This window comes from Artibeus jamaicensis, unplaced genomic scaffold (assembly GCF_021234435.1).
Source record: "Artibeus jamaicensis isolate MK-2021 breed Jamaican fruit bat unplaced genomic scaffold, CSHL_Jam_final scaffold_286, whole genome shotgun sequence".
In the NCBI taxonomy this organism is placed as follows: domain Eukaryota; kingdom Metazoa; phylum Chordata; class Mammalia; order Chiroptera; family Phyllostomidae; genus Artibeus; species Artibeus jamaicensis.
The window spans coordinates 7,002,962-7,025,907 of record NW_026522034.1 but is presented as its reverse complement, the minus strand read 5'-3'; the positions used below and the strand labels follow the sequence as shown (position 1 = coordinate 7,025,907).

The 22,946-nt window shown below is 37.4% G+C and overlaps 1 protein-coding gene across 3 annotated transcripts in view; it reads right to left on the bottom strand.

Moving 5' to 3' along the window:
• The window catches only part of UACA (uveal autoantigen with coiled-coil domains and ankyrin repeats), an 88,274-nt gene that overhangs the window by 49,303 nt on the left and 16,025 nt on the right, over nt 1-22,946 (bottom strand). Inside the window, exons 1-2 of one of the 3 annotated variants that reach the window (XM_037137272.2) lie at nt 2,562-3,052; nt 365-498 (exon numbers count right to left, since the gene is read on the bottom strand). In XM_037137272.2, the coding sequence (XP_036993167.2) occupies nt 365-498; nt 2,562-2,600 (173 nt within the window). In that variant the 5' untranslated portion in view covers nt 2,601-3,052. Of the gene's footprint in view, nt 1-364; nt 499-2,561; nt 3,053-22,946 lie in introns of those variants that run through there. The other 2 variants (XM_053656846.1, XM_037137271.2) reach the window with 2 other exon arrangements.

Here is a 22,946-nt window from a genome sequence, read left to right as displayed (position 1 = left end):
CCAAATTATTTAACCTCTGTAAACGTTTCCTATCTCTTTTAGAGGGCCACTGTGAGGATTAAATAGGGGAAGGAATACAAAGAAGCTTCTAAAGGAAACGCACCAAATAACGCAGGCTGTGGCGTGCAACGGGACCTAAAGAACTAGATTGCTGCTGGTACTTTAACATTTGCTCTCTAGCTTGGAAATCTTTCAAGGAACAATTGTTAGTCCAGAATGTTTAAAAGCGATGTTTGAAACATTTTAAATGTGAGTTTTGATAAAGATTTTTCTTTTTAAAAGTTGATAGGCACAATTCACAAGCTACATTTGTATCCCAAGGGTCTTCCCAAATTCCCTTTAGGACATTATCAGTAATACTTACGCAGATCTGCCTTCCACATCTAGCTTGCCTGGATTGACCCCTTTTTTGGCAAGGATTGAGGACACTTTTTCTACATCTCCCCTTTCTGCTGCTTTCATCAATCGGTCATCATATTTGTTCCAATCTCCTGCATGCTACAAAAATGGGAAAAAAGTAAATATAGCATTGTATATACTACACTAGTAAGACGTTCTAAAGAAGAAAAGAAAACATTATTGCATACTATATCATTCAGTTTCCAACTGCATCCCAAATTTCCTTCTCCCTGTCATGTTAATTTCACAAAGAGAACCTTTTAAAAATACATGATATGCAGGAAATACTTCAAATCGTATTTTTGAGAAAAAGCATGCTTTCTTCTCATGTTCTCTGCTCTGTTTTCTTTGCTTTTAGAACAAAGAAAGTAAATTAATAATTGTTGAACACCTACCCTGTGCCAGGCATGAATTACTCAAACGATCCTAGTACACTAAAATTATTATCCCCAATTAACAGATGAGAAAAGTCGAGGCTCCAGAAACATTAAATGACTTAAGTGGCCAACCTTGACTTCTCATGATTTCCAAAATCAGTGTGCTTCTCCTATCCTCTAACTCAGGCTTTGAGACTTGGCTCTGGTTACATCTCTAAATACCTTTAGATGCAGTAGAATTTTGCACATATTTTTTAAAAACCCCTCTTTCCTGCGGTTGGAAATATACTTGTGGAGGCAAATGAACATGCACGCACACATGCACACACACACACATACCCACACACCCTAAATAGAGAAAGCAATTCATTATATGTATATTAGGATAAAAAGAAACTTCTACAGAGAAAACATTTTAAAAAGGACTCTGAAGTATTACTACTTAAAAATCCTAAGATAACAGGTCTATAAGTGACTTTCATTTTTTTATATTCAACATATATTGCTTTTGTTAAACAGATTTTTAATTTTTACAAAAGCTCAGTGCACATGTATTTAAAAGAGCAAAGGCAATTTTTAAAATATGTTTAAAACTGTTTCAAGGCTATCTTTAGCTTTGAATGAAAAAAATACAGTCATGATATTCTGAAGCCAATAACTTGGATCTTCTTTTAGTAAGCAGAAATGTAGAACCCAGAACTAAAATGTATACTATTTTAGCCTTTTAAAATATTATATAATAAATTTATTACTAAATTGTGTTCAGTCCAGTACTATTTCTAGAGCAAAAAAAAGATGTACATAATTTTGAATTAACTGACAAAGCAATTCCTATGTCCACAAATACCATAACAAATTTCTGGGGGGGAAAATGAATCACTTATATGAAGCATATCCTCTAAATGTTTGACCAGTATGATTATTTTATATACTATCCCCTCCAAACTGAAAGAAGAAAATCATCAATTTTCTAGCTAAATAAGCAATATATTTATTAAATACTTATGAAAAAAGATAAATACATTAAAATTTTGACCCACTGCTAAAATGTAGTATTTCAGTGGTATCTAGTTCAACTACCTATATAGACATCAAATTATTGTCTCTAAAGTCATCAAATTTGGAGATGAACCCCCTTGCTTCTAACTTCAAAAATTCAAACTGACAACTATGAGTAGAAACAGCCCTACTTATTGGCTCAAAGTCTAAACTACATATTAGGTACCCCATTCTTTCGCTTTAAAGTAAAACAAAGGGTTTACTACCGACTTAGTGGTAGAAGATGCAGGCTTAGGAGACTGTTCTCAAATGCCTAAGGGATTAAGTCACACAAATACAAGATCTAAATTGATTAACTTATCCTTGCAGTTAAAACAATCCTAACTTTATATCCAAGTAAATTTGCTGGGGGAGAAAGAAACTATTTAAAACACTAAGAAAGGTAAAATACAAAATTGAGGCTGTTGAAAAGATAATTAAAGGTGATTGTAGCCTCTTATTATCACGTGGTTTTCACTTCTACTCTACCAAGCAGGTTTCCACTTTGCTACACTGTCAGTGAACAGAAATACAGCTGAATTAGTAAGATTCTATCATAAGCTTTTTAAACCTAGAAAAAGAAATTTTGTTTTCTATTACTAACACCAATCTGTTAATCAGATAAATCAGAAAGAGTATCATAAGACACAGAAACCAAAGTTAATAAAACAGTAGTACGCTTTAAACAAATACAGTTCAGAAAGCCTAAAAGAGAATCTTGTTAGACTGGATGGCACGGATACCTACTCTGTTCTTAGGCGCACAGGAAAACCAGCAGTTCATCATAGGCAGGATTTAGTTTCTTTTGCTAACACTAAACTACTTCACAGTAAGTTACAAATCTCCGTGGCTCACAAAGCAAGCCTGCCAACTCCTAACCAGCGCCTCGTCCCTCCCTTTACAACGCTTCCTGTTCTACAGTCCTCATGTGGCGCTACACTTAGCTTGGATCTCTAACGATATTTTCTTCATCTTCAGGATCATTCTCCGCCTTCATAACGCTTGAAAACTACCTTCGTCGCAGTGCAGAAGTTGACGAGAGCAGCCCCAAGTCAGGTACCGTAACTCCTCCTATTTCTTATTCTTCAGAGGCTGTCTTTCAAAGCTGTTCCCTTTCAGAGACTGGTGGAAAATTTGAAGTGCACTCTGCATCCTGCTGCCTCAAAACTGCAACACAGACGCTGCAGTGCACGATAAAACAGTCCACATCCGAATCACCGGTAAACAGTGTGGAGGCTGTCTCCCATTGGTCAGGCTCTATTTCAGATTCCATAGGACTTGACAGCTGAGTGACAGAAAGCAGCAGCTAAGAATATACTATAAATGCATGCTTCTCCTCTGAGTAATACATTTCAGGTCTACTGGGGGCCCAATGACCCAAACATATTGTAAAACATGCTTATTGTATCAAAACAACTGGTGTGACATTATCACAGTATTTTTAAGAGTCAAATTTGGTTATTCCACAAAATAATATTTAAAACCAGCTTCAGCCTTAGGACCATCCATAGTGAACTTATAATAGCCTTGATACACAAAATACAAATTCTATTTCAAGCAAATGTGTCACACTTTAATTTAAGAAAACACACACACAGTAACACTTTCAAATTTTCTCCATTTTCCTTCCTACCCCTATCAGTCTCCCGCACACAACCAGGTTTCAGTTTACAACTGCTGCCAGTCTGTCTCCTAGCACGTTAAATGAGAAGAGCTGGAGGTACTGCCAAGACATTAAATAGACTGCATTATGATGAATACGTTTCAACAAATTTTATATTTAACTCAGAACTCTTAATTTCCAAGTTTAGCATCCTGCCTGATATGACAAGTAAATATTTTATCGGTGGAAAGTCAAATTATCAGGATACAAGGATTAAAAAACAGACTGATTAAATTCTAAAAGAGGCAAATGTATATTAAACACTAAGCTACACTGTAAATAAAACTCCACTTGGAGACAAAGCAGATAACTCCTCCACATTCTCAATGACGTTTAGAACACTTGTACCAACATTGCTTATATTATCAAGGGCCAGAACGAACATCTGCAAGCTCCAGGGTGTTTTTTATCTTTTAATTGCTGCAACACATGAGAATAATTTGTACTTCCTCCAAAAAGGCAGATTTTGGAAAAATGTTTCATAGGAATGCAAAGCTTTCCAACAAAACAGTACAGGAAGAAGCTAACTGCTACGCTAGAGATCATGCTGCCAGTTAAAATTGTCATAAACTTCATCAAGAAATCCATTTCATACTATTTAAATTTAAAATATTGGATACATATTCTAACTATAAAAGAAATATATAAGGACATACACATAATGCATTATTTCTTAAACAATGATTTTTTTTTTTCTCAAATCACATCAGACATCACAATGCATTCTTGGCTGGACCCAGAGACTCCACCCACTGTGTTTCAGCCTTCTTCAAAGGAAATCTGGAAAAGAACTCAGGCTCTGTCCTTCGGTTAACAAAGCAAGCACATTCTTTCTACAAATAGGACAGACAGCAAAGGCAAAGGAAACAAGAAAAGGGGAAACCTGTAATGAGTATTCAAAACCATATAAGGAGCCGTCCGTGCTGAGGCGACAATTACGTGCCCTCCTGTACTGCAGATGTCCTGAACCTCCCCCGCCTCTGGGACTTAATCTCCTACCCCCACTCTCACAACCTCCTCCCCAGACATGTCCCCAAAACTCCAGGTAAATCCTTACCTTTGCTGTCTCTAGTGCCCGTGAGGTTCTTCCCTCACCTTCACTAGGCTTTTCCCAAACGTCACTTCCTCACAAGGCTTCTCAAGCCTCCATACCAAAACAGTCCCAGCCCACGCCACCCTGCCACTCCTTACCCTCCTGCACTGTTTTACTTTTCCTCATAATACTTACCAGAACCTGCCATTATAGCGTATGTTTGCCTGTTCGTTAGCTCACTGCCCATGTCTGATACTGCTTCAAAACAATGAATTCAACAGCACACTAAAAGCATTATACACCATGAGCAAATGAGATTTTATTTACATATGAAAGTCTCAATGCAATATACCACAGGAACAGAATTAAGGATGAAAATCACATGATTATCTCAGTACAGAAAAAGCATTATACAAGATTCAACGAAAGAAAACATTCGACAAATAAGAAATAGAAGAAAATTATCTCAACAAAATGAATGCCGTATATGAGAGGCACACAGGTAAGATCATGTTCAATAGTGAAAGACGGAAATTTTTTTCTCTAAGGTCAGAAACAAGACAAGGAAACTGACTCTCGCCTCTTTTATTCAACGTACTATTGGAAGTCCTAACCCGAGCAATTAGGCAAGAAAAGGAAATAAAGGCATCCAAAGTAAAACTATCTGTGGATAATCTGATCTTATGTGTATGTAGAAAACCCTAAAAATTCCACAAGAAAGAAAACTGTTAGAACAAATAAATGAATTCAGCGAAGTTGCAGCATACAAAATCAACTCACAAAAATCAACTGCTCCCATGTGCTTACAATAAATAATCCAAAAACAAAATTAAGGAAACAATTTAACTTACAGTAGCATCAAAAAAAGTATAATTGGGAACATAGCTAACCAAGAAGGTGAAAGGCTTGTACACCAAAACTATAAAATGTTGTTGAAAGAAATTAGAAAAGACCCAAATAAATGAAAAGACATTGTGTTCATAGATTGGCAGACTTAATATTGTTAATATGTCAGTACTACCCAAAGTGATCCCACAGATTCAACACAATCCCTGCCAAAATTCCAATTTTCATTTTTTTGCTGAAATAGAAAAATCCATCCTAAAATTTATATTGAGTCTCAAGGGGATCCAAACAGCCAAAAACCCTAGAAAAAGAAAAGCAAAGTACAATGACCTCAAAATCACTTCTTGATTTCACAACATCTTACAAAGGCATAGTAATTAAAACAGTGTGGCACTAGCACAGAGAAGGTAAACAGATCTGTGAGATAAAACAGAGAGCCCAAAGATAAACCCTCATATATATATGGTCAAATGATCTTCAACAAAAGTGCTACGACTACTCAACAGGGGAAGGACAGTCTCTTCAATGTATGGTGCTGGGAAACTGGATATTCACATGCAAAAGGTAACGTTTTCTTACACCATACACGAAACAATTCAAAATGATTAAGACCTAAATTTATTATTTTTTAAAACTGATTTTCTTTTCTTTTCTTTTTTAAAAGATTTTATTTATTTATTTTTAGACAGAGGAGAAGGGAGGAAGAAAGAGAGGAAGAGAAACATTAATGTGTGGTTGCCTCTCACATGGCCCCCAAAGGGGACCTGGCCTGGAACCAAGGCATGTGCCCTGATTGGGAATCGAACCAGAGACCCTTTGCTTCGCAGGCTGGCGCTCAATCCACTGAGCCACACCAACCAGGGAAAGACTTAAATTTAAGATTATTAAACTTATAAAACTCCTAAAAGAAAATACAGAGAAAAGCTTCATGACATTGGACTTGACAGCAATTTCTGAGATGTTAACACCAAAAGCCAAAGCAAAAATGGACATCTGGAATATCATCAAGCTAAAAATTTTCTGTACATCAAAAGATGTAATTAACACAGTGAAAAGGCAACTTATATGATGGGAGAAAATATCTCCAATAATGGGCTAGTATGCAAAATATATAAAGGACTCTTAACAACTGAATAACAGAGAAACAACCCAATTTAAAAATGGACAAAGGCCTTGAATAGACATTTCTTCAAAGATCACATCCAAATGGCTAACAAGCATATAAAAAGACGATTAATATAATTAATTATAAGAAAAATGCAAATCAAAATCATAATGAGTTATTACTTCAACACTAATTAGGACGGCTACTATAAAGAAAAAAGCAGAAAATAAGTAAGGGTTGCCAAGGATATGGAGAAAATTGGAACCCCTGTGCACTGTTGGTGGGAATAAAATATGGTACAACTACTATAAAAAACAGGATAGTAGTTCCTCAAAAAGTTAAAAATAGAATTATCGTATGACCCAGCAATCCCTCTTTGGGGTATATATCTGAAAGAACTGAAAGCAGGGTCTCAAACAGGTACTTCCACACTCAGGTTTACAGCAACATATTCACAATAACCAAGAGCTGGCAGCAATCTAAGTGTCAGTTGATGGACGAATAGATAAACAAAATGTATATACATCCAGTGGAATAGTACTGCACTATAGAAAAGAAGGGAAATTCTGTTACGTGCTACAACATGAATGTATTTTGAGGACAGTGAAATACACCAGTCCCAAAATCACAAATAGTGTATGATTCCACTTATATGATGTATCTACCTGTCAAATTCATAGAAACAACAGAATAGTGGTTCCCAGGGGCTTGGGTAAGAGGGAAACGGTGAGTTGTTATTTAATGGGTATAGCATTTCAGATTTGCAAGATGAATGAAACCTGGTGATCAGCTGCGCAATATGAACATGTTGTAGTTAACACTACTGAACTGTACAACTAAAAATGGTTAAAATGGGAAATTGAATGTTTTTATCACAATTAAAAATAAAAATAATGAGTCCTGGCTGGCATGGCTCAGTAGGTTGATTGCTGGCCTATGAACCATAAGGTCACTGGTTCAATTCCCAGTCAGGACAAACACCTGAGTTGCAAGCCAGGTCCCTAGTTGGGGGTGTGCTAGAGACAACCAGTTGATGTTTCTCTTGCACGTTGATGGTTCTCTCCCTTTCTTTCTCCCTTTCGCTTCTCTCTAGGAATAAATAAATAAAATCTTTTAAAAATAATGAAATAAAAGAAATGTAATCTCTCATAGTACATTAGCATAATTAATATGAATTAACAATTTTTTAAATACAATCAAGTAAGTCAGGGTATACATGAAGTAAGGTTAGTCATAGTTAATAATTGTTAAAGCTGAGTTACAGGTTCATCAGGAATCATTTACTAAATTACTCTCTCCCCTTCTGTACATTTCATGCACTTTTGATACATGGCCCAATAAATCTGGTTGATGTATAAAATGTTAAACTACATTACATGCTTATCACCAAGGCCCTTCACTGACTCATTTATATGAGGGGAAACGCAACAGGATGTGCTCAGTTCTCTCTGCATTAGAATGAAGCTACTGACATTTCAACGGATCTTGGTGAGTCCACAATCATATACTTATAAGATAAGCCCGTGGTAGCTACTGAAAGCATTCTAAAAAGAAGGCAGTAAGATTTTTAAGGAGCATTAATGTATACTATATATTATAATGAATATCCTTCTATACTAGGGCACTGCATTGGTTTGAAAAGGAGATATTCATCAAACTCAGAATGCAGCAGCCAAAGCACCTTTAGTAGGACTCAAAATTCAGCCCTAGTTGGTGTGACTCAAGTGAGCTGAGCACCGGCCTGTAAACTGAAAGGCTGATGGTTCGCTTCCCAAGCAGAGCACATGCCTGGGCTGTGGGCTGGGCCCCAACACCAATTGATGTTTCTCTCATATATCAGTGTTTCTCTCCCTCTCTTTCTCCCTCCCTTCCCCTCTGTCTAAAAATAAATAAATAAATAAAATCTTTAAAAAATTTACATTGAATAATAACTACTAAATCTTAACTTGCCTTGAAATATTTATAAAATTTATTTTATCATTACAGATATCATAATCTCCATCACTCTCCTCAGACATAAAAACCCAAGCAAACTTTGCAATGAACTATACTTAAAAATCTACCTTAAAAGAAAAATAGCACTTCAAAAAAAAACAGAATTTCACAATTACATCCTCAAGATAAGCCTCTTCAAGAAAAAAAATAAAATCTTTTCCAAGGGGGAAAAGATACTACATAAAAACTAGACAACATGTACCTTTGGGCAAATCCCTTGAACACCTAACTGAAACAAAGTATTACAATAGGCTTCAACAGTACCCTACAATCATCAACGCTCCCCATTACTGAACAAGAGACAAGCTCTACCACAACCGAAAACTGAGCGAAGAGCAGAAAGCTCACCAAGCATACACATTCCTTGAAGATTAGGCTCCACAATTAAGAACTGTTCAACAGTTCACTGGATTGATGATAATTAGAAATAGTTGCCCCGTTCCATTTAGTCCAAAGGTTATTCATTCCTCCCTCTTATATAACAGCAAATCTGAGCTTACATAATAGAAAAAGAAAAATGTTAAAACAAACCAGGAAAACAAAAGCCGTTCAACCAGCTTCTTTCTCACCAACATTTGCCTTTTCCCTGTTTTTTTCTTATCCTTTCTAATTTTACCCCATCCACTCTTCTTATCCACTCAAGCCTCCCACTTTACGATCAGCAGGCACGTAGTTAGCACTCAATGGAACAGAGAGGAAAGGGCAAATTAGATTGCATCCATCATCTTTCTGGCCAAAACAGTAAAAGGCTTCATCCTGCTTTATTCTATTTCTCTACATAAAAATGTCAAGGACAAAAAATAATGATGATGATGATTTAAATAATAAATCTAACATCTTCAGGACAGAAGGTAGCTATGAAATCCGAAAAAAAAAAAATCTTCATAAAGACCTGGAGTTGGAAAGACCCAGAGAGCATCGTGTCACCAAGACTCCCTAACCATCCGCTCAGATTCTATTCTCGTCTGTTGTGCGAATTCCAGGCCGTCTGCCCCTCCCGACAGTGCAGGTATTTGCTCCTTTATTGGATCTGTCTAGACACCAAGAGAGTTTATTAAAAATACAGACAGGAAATTGTCTCTCTGATTTTAATGTCTCATTTTTCTGTAATATTACTAATTTCACCTTCCTCACTAGAAGAAGCAGGAAATTCCAAAGTAAATATACACATGGGACTTAAAACACAACAAACTATAATGTGTATCACACAAAAACAGCCCCCTCAGGCTGGATAAGTTAGATTTTGTTTAATATCCCCTTTAAAATGTTAAGCAATCAGTTATTTGGGAAAAAATAAATATAAGTTTTGTCTTTAGAATATTTTGTAGAAAAAAAGGTATTCGAATTAGAGTTCTTAAAATGCCTACATGTCAGGAGTAAAATCTTTAAAATGCAAAGGTAAAAATGAAGGCGGGTCTGTTACATTCCTACCCCACCCGACATCATATACCACTGAACAGAATACTTCTCGTGAATTTTAACAAACATTGTTGCCAATGTCTGATACACACACACACACCCCTCAATACAGAACAGATTTAGGAAGCCTTCCATGTTCCTGACAAAGCAAAAACAGATACACTTATAAATGAGCCTCTGATGGAATCTGACCACAATAAAAACGTAAGAGATATTTTTGTTCCTTTGACGTTCTATTTTTTCTTGGCTTTGGAAAAAAAACTAGCTAAACAAAAATATGTTTGCTAGAACTCAAAAGGCTCTTCAAGAATTAAACTGATAACACACCTTACACTACAGGCCAATTATTTTTACATTTTTAAGTGGAAAATATAAAGATATGTGTATGAAAACAGAAGGTTATAGGAAAATGTATGTTTCTGTAAAGACATTAAAAGTTAACTGCCGCTCTTCTTTGTATTTATTAAATGCAGAACAGGTGTGCACAAATGCATGCCTCTTCCCACACAGCTGTTTTATACATTTCCTTCCAGGGAGTCTTAATATGTTAAAACTACTTGGCCAAGTTAATAACAAGAAAAAAACATACTTTTATGATATTTAGGTATATAGCAAACAGAAATTAAAATCAGAATTCAATTTCAGAATTAAGAAATGATTCCAAGTACTTCATATGCATAATGGTTAAACTGTGAGAACTCTTCAAGTCACATTGCTATTTCTACTTTCCAATGGGGCATAAAGAAACTAAGCAATTTCTGGAGGTAGACTGCACAGCTGCTATTAATTCCTTTCACTCCTGTAAGTCCATCACTTTGCGGTGTGACTCTGCCATGCCTGCTACCAAAAAATGGCATTTCCTCATCTGTTAAATCTGGCTGGCCTTGTAACTTATTTTGACAAAGAGAATACAGAAGTGATCTTGTAGGACTTCTGAGGATAGGTGTGAGCATCCTCTTGGGACGGTGTTGCACGGTGTGAACGAGCTAGCTAACTGGACATTAGAGATCTTGAAAGAGAAAGAGCCCAGCCACCAGGCTGCGCCAGCCAGCATAAAGTGCCAGACATAACAGTGTGGCCATCTGAGCCCACCCAACCCTAGAGGAGCTACCAGATGACAGAGACACAGGAGTAACCCGAAACAAGACCAGGGGAACAACCAACAGCAGAGCCCAGACCAAACTGCTAACCCATGAAGTCAGCACCAAATAAAATAGCCGTTGTTTTAAGCCACTGAATTAAAACCTGGGACTGTCTGAATCCGCAGCCTAGGCTCCCTCTACTAACTAAACCTGCAGTTTACTCTTTGGTTTAAAACAAATACATTTTATAGTCTAATTCAATTTTACAGACATACAAGAGCAATCAAATTGAAAAGTTTACATATTTTATTCATTATCTAAAACAAGAAATATACTTTTTACTGCCTCAAAGGACAATAGACACATACATTGAAATCTGTAATTGTAATAACTGGAAGCTGATTAAACTTTATAGAAAAAGTACTCTCTTCATTCCCAAAGATATATAAGTATTCATCTAAAAGTTAATAATATTCACATATATTTTATTCACCGCAACAGAACTCACTGCGTGACTAAAAGAAAACCTGAATAGCTATGCAATAAACAAATGGAGAAATTATTTCTATTAATCTAATATAATTTATTGTTTTAAACAATAAAACATTGCTATTGTAATGTTTAATGAGTATATATTCATAATGAAATAAAAACACTAAGCCAGAACCATGACAGTGTAAGAACCCCAAGTGCCTTTTCTGTGTATTCTTTAAGGGCTGGCAAACATTTTCTGAAAAGGTTTAGTTGAGTAAATGTTTTAGGATTTGCAGGTCATGTGATCTCTATTTTAGCTACTCAACTCTGTTGTAACTACTCTGCCACTGTAGAATAAAAACAGCCATAAACAAAAAATACAAAAAGTAAGCAAGGCTACGTTCAGTACAGTTATATCTATAAAAACAGGCAATGGGTCACAGTTTGCCAACCCTTGTTTTAGGTGCTTAATTATCTGCAGCCCAAGTACACCTAGTTTAGTAGTGGTGATCAAGCGAACTTCCTGCCTCACTGGAGACTTATTAGAAAGTACCCTCTGTACTCAGAGCCTGCTATCAGCAAAATAATGCTATGCATACATGATGGGAAATTTTATGTCAACTTAGCTCACCCTTGGAACCCAGTTTTTTGGTCAAACATGAGTTAGATGTTGCTATGATGACATTTCGTACATATGATTAACATCTAAAATCAGATGACTTTAAATAAAGGAGATTACCCATGATAAGGTGAGTAGGACTCATCCAATCACTTGAAGACTTTAAGAGCAAAACTTGAAGTTTCCCAAAGAAGAAACAATTCTGCCTCATGACTGTAACAATTTGCCTTACAAATTTCAGGCTTGCCAGGCCCCAAAATACATACAGTAAGCAATTCCTTAAAGGATGTATCTCTCTCACAGGTGCAGATCTATAGGCCTATTAATATGTACTCAAATATGCCCTTAAATTTAAAAAAGAATATACTTTTGACTTTTTTATGCATTATCCAAAACCATGAAAGTTGTAGTAGACTGTATTATTTGACATCATTCATTCCCCCACTTCCTTGCAAGATAATGAATATATGTATGTGTGTGTCCATGAAATCTGCCCAGAAAGTATCCAGCCATGCACTATGAAAAAATAGAGATATTTACTGAGAAAATACATGGTACAAGAAACACTGTACACTGGACAATGATGCCTCCTCAGTCCCCTTCAAAGCAGGCGCCTGGGGACCTCCCACAGTTCTCCCAATCATCATCAGCTGCCCCAACGTATTTTCTTGAATCACATCACCTGTCTGAAGTCTCTTCCCTTTCAAAGGTGATTTTACTTTTGAGAAAAGCCAGAAGTTACACGGTGCCACATCTGGGCTGTAGAGGGGCTGAATCACCTGGGCAATTTGATGTTTTGCCAAAAACCTCTGCACCAGACGTGATGCATGAGCAGCCATGTTGTGATGAACCAGTTGCCCAGAGCTGCACCCTTCCAAATCATCCGAAGAGTTTCGGTGGAGGAATGTCTAAGCTTAACACAAATTTTGATGCAGATTCATTGCTCCAGTGGCTCAGCCATTTTGAATGTGACGACCACACAGTACACGTGCTCACTCAGCTGCCATCTACTGCCCCCACTCTCCAGGACAATGAAGTCATCATTGTTCACACATGTGCATTCCAGTCCACTCTCCTTGGCTGCCAGGTTACATCAATGTCAGGCAAACCATTCTTGTTATATTAACAACGGCTGGACTTTTTCTGGACAGGCCTCGTATATCCATACGTAAACACGTGACTCATGTATAGCTCACAGGGAAAGAATGGACATCCCTAAGTTATCAATTTGGGGGTCACTCTTGTGATATGGTTTGGCTGATAGAATGTGGGCAGATGTGATATACTGTTCATCACAGCTGAGCGAAAACTTGCAGCAGCGATCTGAATTTGGGCCAGTCTTTCTTGTTTCAGTACTTTATAGAGAGACTGGCATACGTCATAGAAGGGCTGTTCCTTCACCCTCAGTTCTGAAGGGGAGCCACAGGCTGCTGACCCACAGTCTGCAACATAAAGTTATTAGGAAATATAACTTTCTCATTTTAAGAAGTCACCGGAATTCACAAGCAATTACTACAACAAAGCCGAACACCACAGAAATTGGTACATAAGTGGAGGGCAATCTTAACAACCACCACCTCCAAAAATAAAAAAATGTTTGTGATGTAAGCTTTGGAGCCAGCTGGCAGACAGCAAAGAAACTGTTTTTGGAGATTGGAAAAATGGTAAAGCACATATCATAGTGGTAACTAAAACTGTTAGGTGTAAAAAATTAGGTACCTTGGTAAATACCAAGACTGGACTTGTGAGTGGCATCTGAGGCAGGAGAGAGGCAGTCTTGTGGGACCGAGCTCTGAACCTGTGCTGTCTGAGCTAACTCTGGGTAGCGTCAGAACTGAGTTAAATTGTAGGACACCCAGTCTGTGCCAACAGAGAATTGTTTGGTGTGGAAAAACCCATACACACTTGTAGTATGAAAGTACTCAGTGAGTAGTGAGCAAAGGAAACGAGTGTTTCCCTTTAACCCACTGAGCCCTTTCTGGTGAAACAAAATGCCCTGGAGGGGATTCCCCACAGGAAAAGACTAAGGATGTGGTCCCACAGAAGCCCAACAAGCTCAAGATAACTTTATACAAGTCTAGCGAAAAATGCACACCCCAGAGAATTGAGAATATAATTATTAGCAAGTGGATCTGACTCACATCAGATAGATAAAAGACAAAAGACAACTTCCAAAACTACCCCTAGTTTAAGGGTCTGCTACTCTTCTAGATCATCCTTGGTCCCAGATTTCTACTGGCAAGAGTCAGGCCAGGAAAGCTGCTCAACCCTTAACCTCATTCTCCAGCCAAGGGAATATCCTCTGATCCTGTTTTCAAATGTGGAAAAGGACGATATACTATAGGAAACACCCCACAGAGGGCACAGCCAAGAGCCACGGAACACGGTGGACTGGGAGCTACACACAGGAGCAAAACCGGGGCCACGTCAAGGAGTATCCCCTTAATGCCAAGAAAACAAACTCTCGTTACATTCACACAGCAGGATTCTCACGAGCACCGGGGACCAGTGATTGCTGTGTGCCTCCATCCTTCTCCTTTCTCAACAGGCATGTTTACTGTGGATATTCTATCTCTGCTCCATTACTGAATGTTGTAGACGGGAAGGCATAAGATAACTGGTCTTTGGATCAAAGACAATCTGCATGTATAAAGGTAGAAATTCTAATGAGGTTCTAGACTTTAAGCCTGCGACTGAAATTCTTGAGGTATTTTCCTTGAGAAAATGCATTTTTTATGCAGAAGGGAGAACAAGTTAATAGTTTTGATCCAAAGGACAGATCCGTGGTAGATTATACTATTGTTCACGATGTACCATCCCCATCCCCAGAAGAGGTTTATACATCCCCGCCCACTGATTATAACTTGGCTATATCTACAGTGTGAGGAGTACTTCTCCCTGTGCCTCGCTAACTTCGAGCCTAGCCACAACACGTGCTTTGGAAGTCATGAAGCTCTCCACACATGAGAAGCTTTCAGAGGTATCACAAATTTCAGCCAGCCTTGAGTCCTCAATATTATGCCAATGGCAGGTCCAGAAAAAGGCTGCTCCTTAAGTCTGGGTTTCAGAAAAAAAAAAAAAAACACATGGAGCCCTGACTGGTCTGGCTCAGTTGCATGGGCACTGTCCCACAAAGCAAAAGGTCACCAGTTCGACTCCCAATCAGGGCACATACGTGGGATGCGGGTTCCATCCCTGGTCAGGGTGCGTAAGAGGCAAACAACTGATGCTTCTCTCCCTCTTCTTCTCCCTCCCTTCCCCTCTCTCTAAAAATAAATAAAATATTTTTTAAATGCGGACTAGAACCACTCTGCAAAGGCAGCCTGAAGTCTACATACAGTGTAATGCTGATACATGCCACCAAGATCCGAGGGTTATTTGTTTCTGCAGCAAAGCTGATTAATACAGAAATCAAATGACATAAAAGGTAAAAAGGGGAGGGATTAGGTGATGCATAGCTACTATCTTGGTTCCCAAAGACAGCATGAGATGCCTGTGGTTGCACATAAGCACGGTTGGTGAAGGACCTACGTTCCCACAGCAGCTACGGGTACAGCCGGTAAGATCCTGCAGAGGACTAAGCAGGTTAGATGTCGGGGTGATGCTGTGGCAGAGAGAAATCTATGGTTACAACCTGATATGTTAACACTACTGTTAACAATAAACAATTCATACACACTTCACGTAGTCCTCAACTATAATCGAAAAGACTTTTATTACCACCTACATTCTCCACATAAAAAGAAAGAAACTTAGGGAAGTTCAGTAACTTGCCAACATTAAATATAGCTACCAAGTGGCAGAGTTAAAATTCAAATCCAAGCCTATTTAATTCTACTGGGGTGACACTGGTTAATAGGGTCATATAGGTTTCAAGTGTACGTTTCTATGACACATGATCTGTATATTGCACTGTGTGCCCACCACCCAAAGTCAAATCATCTTCTTCCATCACCATATATTTTGCCCCCTTTACCCTGTCCCTTCCCCCCACCCCCTTCCCTCTGGTAACTACCACACTGTTGTCTGTTTGTGTCTCTGGGTTTCAGCTTTACATCCCACATAAGGGCGAAATCATATGGGTTCTTAGCTTTTTCTGACTGACTGATTTTGCTTAGCATAATATTCTCAAGGTCCAACCATGTTGTCACAAATGAAGAAAAGTATTTCATCATTTCTTATGGCTGAGTAGTACTCCACAGGAGGTCTATCCAGAAAGTACCCAGCATGTACTACAAAAAATAGAGACATTTACTGAGAATACACAAGATACAAGAAACACTCTACACAGGACAATGACACCTCAGACCCCTTCAAAGTAGGCGCCTGGGGACCTCCCACAGTTCTCCCAATCATCATCAGCTGCCCCATCGTATTTTCTTGAACCTCATCACCTGTCTGAAATCTCTTTCCTTTCAAAGGTGATTTTAGTTTTGGGAAAAGCCAGAAGTTGCATGGTGCCAAATCTGGGCTGGAGAGGGGCTGAGTCACCTGGGCAATTTGATGTTTTGCCAAAAACCTCTGCACCAGACGTGATGCATGAGCAGCCATGTTGTGATGAAGCTGCCAATCGCCAGTTGCCCATAGCTGTGGCCTTCTGAACCATCTGAATTGTTTCCACAGAGGAATGTCCAAGGTTAATGCAAAATTGGATGCTGATCATTGCTCTACTCACTCAGTTATTTTGAATGCGATGGCCATACAGTACACATGCTCACTCACCAGCATCTACCTTCCTGACTAGTTTCACTGTTCACACATGTGCATTCCAGTCCACTCTCCTTGGCTGCCGGGTTACATTGATGCTGGGCAAGCCATTCTCATTATATTAATAATGGCTGGACTTTTTCCAGACAGACCTCATATACAATAGGTGCCATGTCTTCTTTATCCAGTCCTCTCCTGAAACACTTTGACTGTCTCCATGTCTTGGCCACTGTGAATAATGCTGCAACAAACATAGGGGTGCATATATCTTTGTAAATAAATGTTTTCAAAATTTTCAGTTGGATAACCAGGAGACAGATCGCTGGGTCATATGGTAACCCTATTCTTAATTTTTTGAGGAGCCTCCATGCTATTTTTATAGCCCCCCAAAGGGGCTATACCAGTTTACATTCCCACCAGCAGTAAATGAGGACTCTTTTCCTCCACAACCTCTCCAACACTTGTTTTGATTTGCATTCCCCTAAAGCTAGTTGAGGAAGACTGTCTAATTCTTCAACTATTTTTCTGTATCATGCTGTCAACCAAAGTACAGATTATTTAGTAACAGTTCTATAAAAGTGATAACTTGACTGTATACTATTTACTAATTCTACAAGACAGATGCAAGAAAAAGCTGATACCATGAACTCAGTTCTAAGTCTGAATCCTATTATGTATATTGTTCATAATAAATTTTTCTCATATTCTAAAATGTCCTTATTAATGTAACACACAAGAATCTAAAACAATGTAATTTTTTTCTAAATGTTCTTAAATTTCAACTATACTAACTGAGCATTTTAAAGATTCAGATAAGTGATGACCTAAATTTACCTTCTCAATATGCAAAAGATTTCCTAAGCAAATTAGTTATTTCCTGATGTATTACTTATTAATACTAATGCATTGTAGGCTACAACAACCAATATTTTAAACAGTTTATAAACCATTTAAATGCCCTTACACAGCTCATATAAACTACAAATAGAAATTATTTTTATTATATAATAAATACTACTAGAAAAATTAGATGAGACTAACAAATACTCAAAAAAGTAGGAAAAAAACAACCTAGTAAAACCATTAAGTGGTAACAGTAACTTTATCTTTTGTTACACATCTTTCTAGATTTCTTTTCAACACCTAAGTACATGTGTACTTTATATCAAAATAACATACTACAGGATACATACATATTTCATTTCATGATTATGCTTCACATGAGTTCAACAGAATTACTTAAGAATGAAGATTCCCAACTTGGAAAATTTCAAAGTTTATTAATCTTTCTGGCTCCCTCTGCTGGTAACTAAGAGAAGCTTTTTTTTTAATTCAATTTGGTTTGGAAAAATCAAACTCAGGCACTAATTTACCACTAAAAATATCTTTAGGTACAATTATACACCTAAAATTGTATAAGATGTAAAATTTTGCCAGAAAGTGTACAGTGGACAATTTTTTAGTGAATTCTATTCAAGGATTAGAATTTCTTAGCAAGGATTTGGCATCAGAAAAACCTGGACTGAATTCCCAGCTTGATCATGTATTTGCTAAGGACCTGGCTCAAATTACTTAATCCTTCTGAGCTTCATTTTCCTTATCTGTAAAATACAGCTAACCTCAACTACCTCAGGAGTTGTAAGAATTAGAGTTAATTTATTTACACTTGGGTATACTCTAAAGCATGGATACAGAGTAAGTACAAAATAAACCCCTACCACAATGCTGAGTTGTAGTTAGATAGCATAACTACTGAAGAATTACTATAGCACTACTAAATTCAAATAGGATAACTTCTAAAATATAAACTTACTGTACTTACACTCTTTTAATAGCTTCCTATTGCTCAAGATCAAGATCGTTAATATGACTACTAAAACTCTTCACAGTCCAGCCCTCACTGACCTCTGAAGTGTTGTCTTTAACTTGGTTACCCTCCCTCCAGCCCTCCAATCATTTCTCATAGTGAAGTTCTTCAAAAGTACCAAGTTCCCTAGGAATAGCACGACTTTCCCCTACGCTACTTAACAACAACTTTTTTTAAAGATCTTAGCTCAATTTTTTCGGGGAAATGTTCTCTGACTTCCCAGACCAAGTCAGGCCTTCTCTATGATATATTCTGGTACACCTCTCAGCTGCACAGCTCATTACATAGCGCCGCAGCTTTATCTTTAAATGTGTTAGCATGGTATTACTCTCTCCTCCATTTGGCTGTCCATGAATTGATCTAAACACTGTATCCTCATAATCTAGCCACTTGTCTACATGGAGTAGGCACTTAAGTATCTGTTCAGTGGCTGAGCAAACTGAAATGAACACATATGAAATTAAAGAATTCTTTCTAAACATGACTACTTCAGTTCAAGGTGGCCATGTAAGTATAAAATAACATTACAAATATTTTGCTTTGTACTTTTTATTAGGCTGGCTGGTGTTCGTAAAGTCTGACAGAAAATCATACACAGAAATATCTTTAACATAAACTTACTGAAAAAGTTGTGCTCTTAAAAAAAAACACCTTTAAGAAGACAGAAACCTAAATATATGGTAGTCTTCTTAACACTTCTTGATTTAAACTTTAAAAAATTATATCATGTGTGTGGTTTGGTTTTGTAACAAATATTCAAGTGAAAATTTGTCTGAAAAGGAGAGTTTTATACTGTAGTAGAGTTCTATTTTTTCCAGGACATCTGGGGTAAATAAATTAGCAGAGCTCATGATAACCAGCTAAAAGGTATGCTTCATGGTTTCTTTGGGAAGTATGCAAACTGCATTTCTTTACATCAAAGTATACCTATGATTGCATTAAAGCATGTGAACTTGAAGAGCATAACTCATTTTTACATAGTAAGCATTCCCAGGTATATACTAAATTTTAGTCTCAACAGCTTTTTCTCTACTCATTTATACCAAATGAAAAAAAGCAACAAGGTTTAATTTATACAAAACCAAAAAAAAAGGCAACACATCTCTTAAAATCAAATCTTTATTTGCTAGGATATCTAAAAATTTTTGAAAACTTTTTATTGTTATTGGCGGATTTGTAGCAAATCCTGTAATTTCAAAAAAGCAACTGTCATTTTCCCCCAAAGCTTCATGCTGTATTAAAAAATTAAAAGTTAATTTTTCCTTTATTTTAAAGGAAATTAAATTTTAAACTACATCTCCTATAGAACAGAAACAAGCCCTTTGGGGAATCATCCTGTCCAGGAATGGGAAATACTTAGCATTATATGCGTCCACTCCCATAGTGAATATGGATAAATCAATCTTCACAATTTCCTTTTGACCAAGAAGAATGTCCACAGACCTCCTGGTTCCCAAGGACAAGGCAGTAATGTAAGAAAAACAGGGTCATTTTCATTGCCACAGGGAACTCTGTGCATGGGAGTAGCCACAACTGGTAAAGGAAGCTTTCCTCCCTGTCGGAAATGGAAATCTGTCAATTTCTACAACCTCCCTTCCAACCTCAGGGAGGACCCCTGGTGACAGATCTCTTAAATCCCACCACAGTCCACAGAGTCAGATGGGCTGTGACCTGCCTAAATAATGTATTTCCTACTTTATCATTTAACCAAGAAGTAGGAGCCAAGAGTGAAGTACCTATAACTGTTCCTGAGAGAGAGCAGAGGTGCCTTTCAGGGGTTCTGACACTGACCACACAGGAACCATCCAAGGAAGAGGACGGGGCACCAAGTCATCAAACCACCACGGCCTGAAACACGAGTCCTGTCATTCACTCCCACTGATCAGATGCTAACTCCATGAAGCCAGCTCCTCGACAAACTTGCTTCCCTGTATAGAGAGACTGGATGAAGTATCCAGCCCAATAGCCAGCTATTTAGTCCTCGTTATACATTAGGAAGATGACATTTGATACCTCAGTGAACGTTCAGTGTAACTCAGCATCTTTGAATCCAATCAAGGCTGAGTTTCATGTTAAACAAGCCTGAAGTGAATTTATCAAGGTGACAAAAGCCCTCTCCCTGGCAGCAGAGACATAGATCTCCCCCAACAAAACTTTTAACTCTTTTACAAAATATGTGATATATGAACAGCACAGAGGAAATTGTAAATACAAAGTGTAAACACCACTGATTTTCTCATAAGCTTAGAAGCACATTCTTTGCTGTTCTTTTCATGATATTAAATCTCTCCAAAATTTAAGTTTTAAAAGTACATACCCACTAAATAGTTTCTCCAATTAATCTCCTTTCACTTAGCTTTAATTTTCATCTGAACTAGAAATAAGATCACAGACCTCAGTACAATGAAAATGCATGCAAATATTAATCATAAGAAATAAACATTCAGAAAAATAATGGGAGAAAATAAAAAGTAACTTATGGAATGCAGCATTACCGAAGACTTCAATTCTTCATACTTCCAAATTTTCTGCAATGAATACTATTTTGGTCAGCCTTCCTTACTTGCATTCTTTGAGTTGCCTTAAAAAAAACATTTACCATAAAGCTTTACAAATGGGTGCTATGGAAATCTCACAGAAATCAAGTAACGGGACCACAGTTGAGCCTGAGCCCTACAAAGTCTGGAGCTGGAGGTGGCGCTGAAGTCCATTCTGTTGCAGGAACCTCCCGAGAGAGCAGAAGGGGGGCGCTGCCCACCAGTGCTCCGCCTCACACACTGCTCACCTCTGGTCCATCCACATCCTTCTTCTCCTCCACCTTAAACTCCAAATTTCTTCCATTTTAAGTGTAAAGCTATGGTTCAGAAAGAAGGTTAGGAAAACAGGCAGCTTTTGCTTAAGGACTGAATTTTAGTTTTTGGATTATGAATTGAATGCATATGCACGGTTTTTAGAAAGATCCAACAGTATAGAGAAGGGTAAAAAAGGAAAGTCTCCCTCCTCTTTCCTGACATTTTTTTGGAGGGAGTAGTAATCTATAAAAGAAAAATAATTTGATTTGTTTCTAAAAATCATAAATATATTACTTAACAAAGCGCAATATCTATAAAGTTTTTCCCTCATTTTATTATTAAATAATTACTGTACAAAACTAGAAAATGTACATAACTAAAACAAATAGAATATTTTAAAATTATTTGATATCATATCACGTAAAAATAATATGAAGCACTCTGGTTGGTTTTTTTAAAAATATATTTTATTGATTATGCTATTAGAGTTGTCCCAATTTCTACCCTTTTGCCCCCCTCAGCTCAATACCTCCATTCCCTCCAGCAATTCCCACCCTTATAGTTCATGTCCATGGGTCATGCATATAAGTTCTTTGGATTCTCCATTTCCTATACTATTCTTAACCTCCTCTATTTTGTGCCTACCAGTTTGTACTTCTTCATCCCTGCACCTTTCTCCCAAATTCTCCCCCTTCTTCCTCTCCCAGATGATAACCTTCCAAGTGATCTCCAAATCTATGATTGTTTCTATTCTGCTTGTTTGCTTACTGTATTTTTCCGACCATAAGACACATCTAGGTTTTAGAGAAGGAAAACAGAAAAAAAATTTTGAAGCAAAAAATGTGGTAAAATATTTAATAACATAAATAACATAATATTTCACCAATGTGAATGTAAACAGAACACAACAGTATTAACGACCATTATTCCTCCCAAATTTGGGCGGGGGGAGTGTATCTTATAGTCCAAAAAATACAGGTAGTTTGCTTTTTAAATTCAGTTGTTGATAGTTGTGAATTTATTGCTGTTTTAATGTTTATAGTTTTGATCTTTTTCTTATAGAATTCCCTTTAACATTTCATATAATAACGGCTTGATGATAATGAACTCTTTTAGTTTTACCACATCTGGGAAGCGCTTTATCTGCCCTTTGATTCTAAATGATAGCTCTGCTGGATAGAGCAATCTAGGTTGTAGGTCCTTGCTTTTCATCACTTTGATTACTTCTTGCCAGTCCCTTCTTACCTACAAAGTTTCTTTGAGAAATCAGCTGATAGTCTTATGGGAACTCCTCTGTGGGTAAATATCTGCTTTCCTCTTGTTCCTTTTAAGATTCTCTCTTCATCTTTAACCTTTGGCATTTTAATTATGTGTCTTGGTATGGTCCTCTTTAGGGCCAACTTCTGTAGGATTCTCTGTGCTTCCTGGACTTGTATGTCTACTTCCTTCACCAAATTGGGGAAGTTTTCTTTCATTATTTTTTCAAATAAGTTTTCAATGTCTTGCTTTTCCTCTTCCCCTTCTGCTACC